Source organism: Coloeus monedula (assembly GCF_965178545.1).
Source record: "Coloeus monedula genome assembly, chromosome: 2".
Taxonomy (NCBI): Eukaryota; Metazoa; Chordata; class Aves; order Passeriformes; family Corvidae; genus Coloeus; species Coloeus monedula.
Window position 1 is genome coordinate 61,118,060 of NC_138782.1, and position 13,207 is coordinate 61,131,266.

The following is a 13,207-nucleotide window of genomic DNA, read 5'->3' on the forward strand; positions in this document are numbered from 1 at the left end:
CATTTCAAGGTGAGAAATGTTCGCCATCAATTATTAGGAAAAGTTTCAGTAAGGAGCATACATAATTTTATTTACTCCCAGCCCAGTGGTACTTAAGGACTTTCCATTAGGTCCACACATGACTGAACTCCATGCTGTACAGAGAAGAACACAGAAGCTATGCTTCCCAGACAAATGAGCAGAGGTATGCTGGGCTGGTGTGACGGCAGACGCATGATGGATGGCTTTCACAGCTTAGTGACTCCATGGTATTAGCAGAGGAAACAGAAAATACCCCTGGCACCTCCTTCACCTCATCTTTTTAATAGATGAGAAGTTTACAAACTATAAGAAACACTTTGCCTTGGGACACTCCCCTGAAGCTTGGCATCCTCAAACCCAGGCCCCATGAGCCCTTCTTAACTGTGCCTTCCTCTTCGAGCTGCTCCTCCTCTCCCAGTACATGCACCAAGGAGCCTTCTCCTCCACTGATGGGGCTCTTCCTCCTTCCTTACTCACAGCCCATTCTCGCTTTTGGAGACCATGGCCAGAGGACGGAAGAGAAAATAATGCACAGAGAACTGCTGCTGGCAGAGTTTGCTCTGTTTTGATGCTACCCTTAGACCCCTCTGAGTGACCCATTGTCTGTGACAGCTGAAGCGAAGACTGGAAGAAATGAGATAAGTGACAGCCCACACCATACTGGCACAGCACAACAGAGGCAGGGGCAGACAAAACTCTGGACTCAGATGCTCCAGATTTGCCCAAATTATTATTATGCTCCCAGCAGGGGAAGAACAATACCAGTGCTGAGGCTGCTAACTGCTTGAATGCCTCCGTGAGAAGTGCTGCTACTCAACCTCGCTCCCAGTGGATGGTCCCAAGCTGAGAAAGCTCTCCTTTGTTCTGCAGGCTGGCCAGCCAATGAACTGCACTCTGCCAAAATATTTGTGCAATCAACTTTCACTGTATAACCTGGAAATATTTTCATTTGTCATGACATGCTAAAGGCATAGCACTGTCAAAAATGGTGTCATCTAACAAATTTGGAAGATTGGAACAACCCCTTCCCTCCCATTTGTGACCTTTACAGTCTTCACTTTAGCTTTCCAGTGCAGCATAAATCAGGTGATTTGAGGCTTTTCAATAATATTTGTCAGGTTACCATGCCATTCTTTCAAGAGGATAATGCTAACTCACAGACCAGCCAGATAGGCTAATCCTGCCTCATGCCAAATGCCTGTCCTTCTTTCTTGTATCTCCCAAGAGCCCACTCCACTCCAGCTGCTTGAAGGAAGGGGCACTGTATCTCTTAAAAACCTAATGCCTGCCTTCTTTCAGACCCATGCCTCCTGCCCCAGGTTGAGGAGGGCTGCTCTAAGTCAAAGGAGAGTTCACCATAGCAGAAGAGAGGAGACCATGGTAGTGAAGGCAGGTTATTCAACAGGCATGCTTAGTGAGGAATACAGCTTCCCCCCTTCTCCTGATCAAGAACAGGCATTGAAGCCAGAGAAATTTGGGAATGGGATGCGTTTCCATTCTCTCCTTTCCTCCCCCTAGTTATCTAAACTTAGTTTTAATGGTTCAGTCAACTTTATTTTGAGTAATAGCTTTCTGCTGCAACTTAAAGACTCATACTTCAAGAAAACTGAACCCAGAAGGGAAGTCAACAGTGATAAGAGGATTGATATTTTGATATTTTCCATATGTAGCAAGAATATATATTAAAATAAACCACCACAGATGATTTCACAAAGAGTTCAGGAGGCCTTTTAAACAAACCCATCCTTCAAATACTGAAGAGAAACACTCTGCAAGAAACCAACTCAACAGTAACTTAAGAGAGGTTATTGTGCAGAGGGGGAAGAAATCCATACGGAACCACACAATACTGTAGTATTTACTTCAATTACTGCCAATAATATTTTCAGCTACGTTAAAAACTCTGAAGTCTATGATATGAAGACTCATCCTTGCTCCTGAACCACCCCCCTGCCCTATGCAATTCCTAATACTGTAAGCATTTCATAGTGCACTCTATCTGTTTACATCCTTTTCTTACAATATTACAGTGGCAATGGTGCAGTATTTACTTGTCAAAGGTCATGGATTTGATCCATGAAATTACTGCCACACATATGCACTCCCAAAACCATGTATGACCTATTCTGTTCTCATTTCAACTCCCCCAAAATATTTGTTCACCTTATACCAAATGTCAAACACTATAATCAAGACTTAAAAAAATTCTAACTACAAGCATCAGCTACTAGGATAAATAAAAAGATTGCCTGCTTATAGAAATAAGTAAAGAGAACCCAAAAAGCTATCTAAAAGTGGGACTACAGAAGAGTGTGTCATGGAATGACACTCAAGGACATTTAAAGAGACCAAATGAGATGCTTCAAGGAATAAAATTAGCACAGTCTTCTAATTAGACTAGCTGGCTATGATACTGAACAGGAGCAGAGCCTGAGTCCTGAACTGTTGGGTCCAATGTCTAAAATTGCTCATTGGGCACATGCTCAGGTAACACTGGACAAGATGGTATAAATGCATAAACATGCCTCAGGATTCAGAAAAAAAAAAGCCGATTCTCAACTCTTAACCAGCATTTGTCAGATCTAGAAAATACCTTCTTCTAGTGTTCTTCTCACACTACACACATTTGTAAATATCCTTCAAGGAAGCTTTTGTTTTCAAAGATGCATTTGGAATTTATATAAAGCACTGCAGAGATTAATGCATTTGGAAAAAAAATGAAACAAAGAGAGCTCACTTGACCTGGACTATCATCTAATTATATGTCTGACTGCACACTAATAAAAAGTTTACTTCAAAGTTTGTTCTAACTAGAAAAAAGTATATAAACCAGTTTTACATGTAAGGGTTTGACGCTTATTTTTTTTTAATAACCTGAGTGATGCTTTCTAACAAAAGATCAAAATATTGAATGAACCTGTTACAGCTACAGTGGTCTGTGCTGTTGGAAATTTTTCTAATTATAGCCAGTTCTGGAAGCAAATTCTGATGAAGTTTTCCAGACAGGAAAACAAGGTGCATAGACATCAAAGGATTAAATGGAGACATGGAGTAAAGGGAACAGTAGAGCAATTTCATGATGACAGATAGATATATGAATGAAGTGGTAGTGGTTTTATGCAGAGTATTTCCCCTCTTTGACCTTCCAAAAGGGAAAGAAAACAGAAAAAAAAAAAAGCCACAGCAAATCCCATGAAACTTGAGGCAACCAGGACTCAATATTATTCAAGTAACTGGACAAATCTGACAATCAGATGAGGTATGGAACTATGTCCTTTCACTTACATCCCCTTTAGGCACAATGAGGGGGGGAAAATAACCTGTCTGAATCCCATTTTACTGCTTTTTATCTTCCTTAAATTTCTTTATTTTGCCCCTTTGAACAGTAGAAACTGCACCTCAGAATTGCTACAACAACAAAAGAAATCAGGGCAGGCTTATTTGGGAGAGGTGGCTTTCCTTCACTTCTCTGTGAGCCTAGTAACCAATTGACCTACATACTGTAAAAGTGACAGCATTGCTGTTTCACTCTCCTACTTCCACTGCTTCAGTCCCCATCCTTTGCATAGTAAGGATGAAACAGAAGCCTGAACTTCACACTTTACTGTTTTTGTTGGCCTGAGGGTACTTTTTTACAGTATTTTAAAATCTTTATATGTTTTTATAAAATCCCTTCAACTTATTTTTGAGGCTTATAATACTTGTGTGAAGTTACAGGATATTAAGTTGATGTAAGGATGTGATTCATTCCCTTTGTGCTTAAGATCATGCTGCTTATGCAACACAGCACGAAACGATGTGTCTGGGAAAGACATTAAAGTGGAAATCAATCTGATTTTCTTTAGAGGCAGAGTCCACCCCTACCAATCCTTTTTACTCACTCGTACCACCAGATTGTAAGCTACATAGTGTATAGTAACATCAGAGCTTAAATATGGGCCTTCTCAAAGGCTAATGTACTATCCCACACAAGTGTCCAGTAGGGAAAACTATTAACATGTATTTCTCAAAGAAATTTTTTCCCCATTTAATTACACAAGTCCCATAAGATGATAGCCTCAGTTTTCAGAGCATCTCAGTAGAGACAAACTTAGAAAGGCATATACATGGTCCATTTCTCAGCTGTAAAATTGTTGCATGGGCAAAATGCCTTGAATAGATGCTGCAGCAGTAATATTCCCAACATATGTCCATCCATTCTGTCAAGGCAGTGGTTAACACTGACAGGGGTTGGCTGGATTACTGACACTTTGTAAAACAGCAGGGGAGGTGGAAAGTAATAATAAAATGGGTGCAACAGATACAGGGTGCATATCAAGGAGAAGAGAGAATGAAATTTGACAGTAGGGCATACCTACCTCAGACTGAACTTTTTGCTGGAGAGAAGAATCTAAACAGGAACTTCCAGCCATTTTAAAGAATGAAGCTGAGGTTCTGTTATTAAAAAATAGCATTCGAACATTTTCTAAAGAAACTTAAGTAGCATGGTCAACTGGGGCACAGGATCTGAAACTTGACAAGGGCTTCCTCAGAGCCAGAGAAGTCTGTTTGGCTGTTCAGATTTATACCCACCCACATCTGGATAGCCAGGAAGGCCGTGAGAAATCATTTATATAACCTTCTTGGCAATATGTCCCTCCAAATGTTCTGCCAGCACAGTGGTACCCTAGCACCTCCAATGCTCCCAGGGGTCCAAGCTCCTCTTGACAACTCACAATGCTGTGATGTTACCTTGCAGACAACTGCAGTAACAGTCTCCAACAGACACGGAAAAAGTCACTAACTCTGGCAGACATAGGATTGAAACTTGGACCACGCTTTCCTTTGTTGGGTTATCTAAGGGCTAAGCAAATTAGCCACAAAGCCCCAGCTTCAGGAAGCCACAACTATTGGTGCAACACCCGTGACTGTGAGACAGCAACTACAACTCATTTTAACCGACTGACAGGACAAATACCGTGACTGTGAGATCTTTGGAGAAGTCTTCCAAAACAGCAGGTGAGTGTTCCATCTGCATACATACTTTTAAGTTAAACATGAAAGTATCAGAAGTATCGTTCAATGCACTAAGTAATGATTATTACCAGTGAGTATCCTGCTCTCTGATTAGACAAGCCATAGATTGCTTGTTCTCCTCAGCTTTTGTGATCTTAAACCAAGGCAAGTTCCTTTCCAAGTATTTTGGATAACTTCGTTTCAATGCTCTCAATGTTCTTCTTGCTTTAAATCCAACTCTGATGCAGAATGCATTCATTAAAAAAAAAAAAAAAAGAAAAGAAATCTTACCTCCAAGCTGTAGAGATATTTGAAACTGTTTTTCTGATTGGCTGCCTTTTCCACAGCTTGAGCTAATTTTACTGCTCCTCTACCACCAGCCGACCAGTGATTGCAGGGTACAGCATCAAATGCTCCAGACTCCTTTGCAATCTTACATACCAGATCAACCTCAGCTGGAGAGTCAGTTCTGCCAACCAAACAGTCCTGTCTCATTATTTTGTTTAATTAGTTCTCTTCTATAACCTTATAAACTTAGCCTTATTTTACCATCAGTAGTGGTAAAGCAGGTATATATAGAAATCGTACCATATACATAATGCATTTATATACAGCATATGTATTTATGGGTTTCAAGAAAACTTTGTAACTGTTATAGCTAATTAACACGGAAGATTATCAGTTCCATAATAGTATATACTTTTTTTGTTGGTTTTAACACCTTAAGAACAAGCCAAGGACTTAAATATCTTTATATTCATGATGAAAAAAGGAAATTCTTTAATAGCTTCTTTGTTCATGCCAAATCGAATAATTTAAAAACCAAGAAAAGTGAGAAATTTGAACTGTGTATTTATTCACAAGAGTAATGAAAGAACAGACTTACTTGAAGACGTTTAGAGCAACCACAACAGGAACTCCAAAGAGCTGAGTAATTTGAATCTGTTTCTGCAGATTACAGCAGCCATCAGCTACCAGCTGGAGGTTCTGTGCAATTAAATAAAAATTAATGGAAATGGTAAGATACATAAAGTCTTCTCCAGCCAAAGAATTTTCCATAAATTTAAGAGAACATAAACAGTGCTGATCATGACAGTTGCAGGCAAGTGAAATGCTTCCAGATGAAAGTATTCTGGCACTTATTAATTCTCATTCCAATTAATAAACATCAGACATATTTAAGTAACTAAGCAGTGTCCAAAACTTGTACATGAAACCATTGCTCTCTTCTGAGACACAGGAAGATGGTGCAGCTGATGACCGGTTGCTTGACATGGTTGTGAAAGGTTTCAGTCTGCTGTTTGCAAGGTTTATAAACAGACTGCAGTAGTGGGGTGGGGTTTAATATACAGATGTGTTAGATGCAGAGTTCATATGTACACATACATAACCCAGATAAAAGCACATTACTGGATTTCCTTATTTACTCTTTTACGTCACACTTTGTAGGCCTTGTCTTAATTGTAACAAAACACATATGCTTAGCCTCATATAAGCAAAAAAATTTGTCCGAAGTGAAGTGACAAAGAAAACAAACCAGCAGAATTCACTCTTCGTTTGAAGAGTGGCATCCCACCCCAAATGTGAAGCATAAACATATTAAACTTGTTGTTTAATGAACAGGTTATGCTATCATTAATTTCAGGGAGTGTTCTTGACCCCTACACCACTCTGCTCTTTTGCTTCTATAAATGCTTGTGTGTTGAGCAGTCTGAAAACTTAGTGGTCTTGCAAAAACTACTGAAAAAAGGTTATTTTTCAGCTATTTCAGTTCTCCATTACAATCCATCATGCAATCGCACACATAATACACACAAGAAGGGTAACAGAAAGGGGCTGAGGGAAGATGAGGTGGTTTTACTTGTTGGCAATGCCTGTTAGAGGTGTTCACTTGAATGTCAGCATTAGAGCATGCTGCTGTCAAACCTGAGGCTGTGCACACTAACCAGCCAGGGCAAGGAGAAGTTCTGATTCTCTGTACACCACATTATTTTGTTCCTTGAAACAGAAACCTCTCTTAAGTTTTATAACAGTTCCTCTTACCTCTTCTGTGTATTCTTTCTTCAAGGGGGCACCAGCAGTTACCTGGGATCAGGCAATAATAAACAGTCAAAGTCATCAGAGATTGATACTTGTCATATAACCCTAAAGGGTCAGAAGTGCAATTTTGCTTGCTTTCTCTACTGCCAGTTAACACACACCAATGCACACAACATCACAGCCTGACTGCAGCAACCAGACCCACTACCCCATAATAAGGAGAAGGGTTAGACGCAGCCGCTAACCCTCCTAAGACAAAGCATAAGCTTATGAATAGTACAAAATTTATTTTATTTCCAGTTGCACCAGTACACAAAGAATAGCAACACTTCCTATTGTATTTGGGTAGCAAGATACGGGTCTTGCCTCGGCAATTAGTTGCAAAAGACTACCAGGGGAGGCAGCTGGATCTCATTCTACATGTTGTTACAACACACCAGCAGTGCAAAGACAATAGACAGCAACTTCCAACAGCTGAAGAAATAACAGCAACACACAAGAACATCATCTCTGAGTGTCCTGTAATTACTGCCCATGGCAAGGAACGGCATGCAAGTAATTTGCTGGAAAGCACAAAGGTATACATGCAAAGTGCATCACCAAGGTACTGGGGTACTATACTGAGTCTCCAAGGACCACATAACATCAATCTCAGGCACCAGACTTACTCACTTTTGTCTCTAGCATTAGTCCATTTTATAGTTAACCTCCCAGTAAAAGTATCTGGTACTCTACATGCCTCAGTGATGAATGCATCACATTTGTAAACAAATGAAAGCTTTAAACTTCTAAGGACACAAGTGCGACAGAAATAGAGACAGTTATTAAAACATATTTAAGTCCTATTTTTGCTAGATTGAATGATAACACTTGTGAAAATATAAATGCCTTGACAGGGATGGAGAAATATAATTCAAAATAAAGAAAACATGCATTAGAAGTGGCCTAAAATGATAGACAGTGATATCATTATATCAACCTGAAAGACTGAAAAAGGGTAGCTCAGCTTTAACTCTTAGAGATGATTAGCTGTAAGGGAAACTATGCATTCTAAAATTTTGTGGCTGTGGAAACAGCTCTGGTATTTTCACACAGTGTGACTGTTTCCCTGGCAGCATCACTCTCTAGCATGCTGGGCAGATGAAAGTGTTCCTAGGAGTTAAGTGTCTGTCTGCTCGGCTAGCAGAGTCTGATCTGATTACATGTTTGAGGAGCTCTTCTACAATCACTAATCTGTAAAGTCTCTCCATGGCTCAGGCAACAGAAAATTATACACTGGTGACTCTTGGTACACCAAGAAAACACTTGCAAAATTTCATCAGTTACTTCAGCATCCCTGAGGGAATTAATCGGAGCAAAATAAAAGGACATAAGGGGTACCCATTAGTGGAGTGAAAGAAATCTCAAAACCTTCACTAACAATGTTCTCTACTTCCACTCACATGCTGCAACTCGAACTCGTCTCATCTCTCCTTGGCCATCAAATTTCCCAACCTGTGACGACTTCAGTTCACTTACAACTACTATTTCAAAAGCTAGGGAAAGGAATATGTATATATACCTATATCTTGCAGCTTTTTTTTTCATGCAGCAAACTTCCCTTGCTCTGCAAGATGCAGTACTACTTCAGAGCTCTTCCGTCCCTCTTCTTTCATTTGTGCCTTAGCTTTAGTGATAGCATTAACTTCAGAGACAACGCCTATATAACGAGGTATCTCAGAAGGGTTATCTAAATACTGCCCCATAGACTACTCCAAATATTTCTTAAATCAAGGTATTTTACTTATTTCAAATATTAGCAACAACTTGAGTTTTCCAAGAAAGGTGCAAAAGCTTACATTTGGCCCACCTCCATGCATCTTCAAAGCCCTCACTGTAGCAACAAGGACAACCACACTGGGAACCAAGCCAGACGCTCTGCATTTGATGTTGAAGAATTTCTCCATCCCAATGTCAGCACCAAAGCCAGCTTCAGTTACTGTTAAACATAAAAAAAACAGAACAAAACCACACATTAAACATGTTTTTGGTTAAACACTGGGGGATATTTCTACTTTAGCATACAGTGCTCTTAAATACACACTAGTACTCCGTTTTGAATGAACTTTCAAATAGAGGTCTATTTACATTACTGAGTCTGATTAAAAACCTATTCCCAACTCAGAAATAAATTCTCTTATTCTTGATATGTACAATATGCCATCAAAGGTAGTTACATGGGGGGAAAAAACCAAACAATCTAAATTACTTTGAACCAAAGTACTTAAAAAATATCTAGTCCTCTAAAATCAATGCTTCTGTGCAATTATGGGTAAAATGATTGCAAATTCTGACAGATATAAGACTTTCCTATATTATTCCTCCTCCTATGATTTTACTCAAAATGTGCTTTCATCACAACTAATGGACCTAAATTCTTCTAGCTTTGCAGAACTTCTGGTGATCTCTTGCTTTTGTGGAGAGGATGTTTAGTTATAAACACAAACCAGCAGTTACCGTCATATCTCAGTGTTGAATATGCTCTTAAATAGCAAATTTAATAATGGGATTTTGCACCAAAGAAGTCAGACATGAATGTAACATGACTTAAGAGAAAAATCTGTGCAGAATTAAGATACACCTGGCAAAGTATTTTTAGTGGAGCTACAAATAAAAAGAAGATAATCCGTATTAAATGGTATCAGTCTCTTCAGAGCGAATTTGTCCTGATTTGTAGAAATTATTTCAATTGCTTCTTTTAAAATCCAAGTTATTTCTTTATAATAGACAAAGACAAGCATACAGCAAACAAAAAATTTAAGGGATTAAATCTCCTGTTGGTTGAAAATTTGCTGATGCAACTTTTTCCCACCAGAACACACTAAAGAGCTGGGCTCAATGAATGCCTCTGAAAGATGTGAAGGGACTTCCAGGCAGACAAGTCAGGGCAGGAAAATAGTTTGCTCCAGAGGCTTCTGGACCTGACTCCAAGCAGGGCTGGTAACATGTTCTCATAACCCAAATCAACTTGTAAAAACCTGTAAATTCCCTTTTCTTTCCCTCTTGCCAGCAGTTTTGTCTCTCATACTTAGGAGGGGAAGGGACCACAAACAGCTGATTGAACATTTCAGGGTTGGCAACCTGCAGCAGGGTCAAGGAGGAGGTACAGATCTGCTCTGTTGCTGTGACAAAAAGTATCTCACTGTTGGCAGCCGATGCACTTTAGGAAGTCCCAGCCTTTGTGCATTTGTCCTAACCCCACTGGTCCTTTTCCACCTCTTCTTCGTTTTGCACAGGCTGAAACAATTGCTTGGATCTGCTCTGAGGGAGGAAATGGCTGCTGGGGCTGGGAGAGGCAGCAAGTAGTAGCAAACAAGAGGGTGGGCCTGCTGGGGGGAACAGGGACCTCCTGAAATAGTAACATGGCAAGTGTCATGATTAACATTCTCCTCAATCATTGTAATACGTAAATCATCTTTTTCTAAATAGCCCTGAGAAAAACAGACACACCAAACATGGGGGGAAAAAAAAAAAAGAAAGGAAATATGTTTACACAAATGCAGTAATTCATAGGAGCAAAGCTAATGTCAGGATAAGTCACATTAGAAGCAAAGCCAGGGATCACATTTCTGCTTTCCAGTAACCCTCATTCTTCTTCTTCAGTCTCTTATGTGGCATAGGGTGATTAATGAGAACCCTGAATTAGGAATATATAACCACGATCAATCTTTAATATAAACAACAGATAAACTACCAAGTGCTTGAGAGGGTGGGAAAATAATTTGTCTCTTACAGAGGTTGCCAGCACATATACATAGCAGTCTCCTAACATTTCCAAACAAAGTTTCCAGGGAGTTAATCCATTTCATGCCAAGCCTTTTCAAGGGTCAGTTTCCCTTTGAGAAAGGGGGGATTGCAAGTCTGCCTTTCAGTGGGAGAAAAGCAGAGACGTCAGCCTTCCACAGCAACTGCTTGCACAGCAAGCCACCCTTTGGGCAGTCCAAGCAGCCAGCGCAGTGCATGTTCCTCTATTCTTTGCAATCCTTCCTTTGATATGGAGGGCAAAATTCGCATTTGCCTAAACAACCCAAAGAGTGTATCAGAGTTCACCAGAGTGACTGCTACAACACGGAGAACGGGATTTTTGGAAGTGGAGGAAAGGGAGACGAACATCAGTTCTCATCAGCTTTCTCCAGTGTGTGGAAGGAAACAGGATGCAGTAGAAAAGCTGCCTGGATGAAAGTTGCAACTCCATTTTATTTTCTCTAAGGAATAGTAAGAAGATAGAATAACATGCCAAGCTCTTATACTTTAAAATCTTTGTGCTGAAACACTTAATACAATTACTTTCAGATTGTTTCCTGCTTTCAAATGAAAACATCAATGAAAAGCACAGACTACGAATGGGAAGTTTCAAACTACTCTACATTTAGTGATCATGAGATAAACCAGCTAATCACTTTAAATGTAACAACAGAAATTGAAAGTAGTACGTGGTGAGCTAATCACTTTACATGTAACAACAGAAAATTAAAGTAAAACATAGGTCCATTTATTTTGATAATAATTTCTCATACATAGTTTGTTAATAGAAGAGAATTACAGACTACAGGTGAACTCACTTAAATTTTGGGCAACAAACATCTACTTAAGTAGTTGTGGTCTGATGTACTTCAACTGAAGAACAGTTTATGACACAAGCACTACTACCTGCCTACACATTTTTGCCCAGCTTCAGCTCCCCTCCCTGGATGCCTGTTTATCTCGTGCCCTGCCAAGTGACCATTTCCCAGCCCCATGAATCATGGCTATGTGGGATGCTGCCCTGAAAGCAGGTAGGCATTTGTAATAGGTACCAGCATGGTGTTAACTGCTTGCTTTGATTTCCAGGCCACAAACACAGTTCTAATGCAGTTTTAATGAAAGTGAAGAGGTAAATGATCTGCCTTCAGCAAGCTCACAGAAAACACACAGGTATTTGTACTTCCAGGCTGAGAACACAACTCCATGGCAAACATATACTGACCTAGATCAGTGTTATTACAGTCCCTGGCCTTGATCTGCATTCTGGATGCCCTCCTTGCACCGACAAGACTCAAGATGAGCTGGACAAGTGCTAAAAGATTATCTCCTGGGTGCAATTTTCAGCCAGTACAGTTCTCTGGACTCTCACTGTGTGGTTGTATAAAGTGCAAAACCTAAAGTGCAAACTCGTTGTTTGATTTTATGCTTCAGTTTTAGAGCCTAAGCATAATAAAGAACATTGGAATGAGGACAAAAAATTTAAATTTCACGTATCAGAAGTGCACTACCATTACATTACTGTTAAGAGTGGGCTATAGGCCAAGCCTAGCAATTAATTTACACATATATATATCAGAACTAAACTGCATCAAAGTGCTCAAGTAAGGTCACATAGTTTGTTCTCCTAAAATATCCACATGAGTGTGACCAAGAGCAGCTCATTCTAACACATCAGGGTAACTGCAGTATCTTGGTTCAAAAAGCCAGTAGGCAAAACACAACACACAGGTCTTCCTAGAGATCATTTATGTAATACCTACTTCACTCACTCCTGCTACCAAAATCATCCATAAACCATGGTTTTCATTCAGAGCAAGAATCCAAAATATCAAAATTAGGTACAAAAGGGGAAGGAGAAGCCTGTAGGGGTGAAACTAGGCAACAGAAATAAGTCTGTCAGATGGTGTAAAGTCAGAACAAACTCTTCACTGGGGTCTGTAATTCTACTTCAGGGTTCAGGCAAATGAACAAATCACTCTGATGGTTTTGTTTCTTGTTTATAATTATCATAACCTCCTTCATGTAATTACTGCCTTACCAAGGACATCTGGGAATCACCTACATGTGACAATAGATTAAATAGACAGTGTCGTGTGTTAAGCAGCTAATCAGATTTCACCGTCATCCTTAATACAAAATGTAATTTTTCTCCATCTAAAAATACATCTATCTCACTAAAGCTGCATAAAGTGGTTCCACATTAGTCTTACATTGATATAGTGCTTAAAAGCCTTACAGAAAGTGATGTTTAGAATATTTTTTAAAAAGCTATTTCACCCACAATTGAACTTCATGCTTACTGAGGGTAATTTCTAGTGAAAGTAGCTTTTCCCTAGTCAGCCCTTTGTATCAACAAATCAATGTCAAA

General features: G+C 39.6%; 1 protein-coding gene across 1 annotated transcript in view; it reads right to left on the reverse strand.

Annotated features, from left to right (window-relative positions):
• Positions 1-13,207, reverse strand: part of MTHFD1L (methylenetetrahydrofolate dehydrogenase (NADP+ dependent) 1 like) — a 148,188-nt gene that overhangs the window by 56,636 nt on the left and 78,345 nt on the right. Inside the window, exons 21-24 of the mRNA XM_082301184.1 lie at positions 8,895-9,034; positions 7,060-7,101; positions 5,903-6,003; positions 5,308-5,485 (exon numbers count right to left, since the gene is read on the reverse strand). Of these exons, the coding sequence (XP_082157310.1) occupies positions 5,308-5,485; positions 5,903-6,003; positions 7,060-7,101; positions 8,895-9,034 (461 nt within the window). The remainder of the gene's footprint in view (positions 1-5,307; positions 5,486-5,902; positions 6,004-7,059; positions 7,102-8,894; positions 9,035-13,207) is intronic.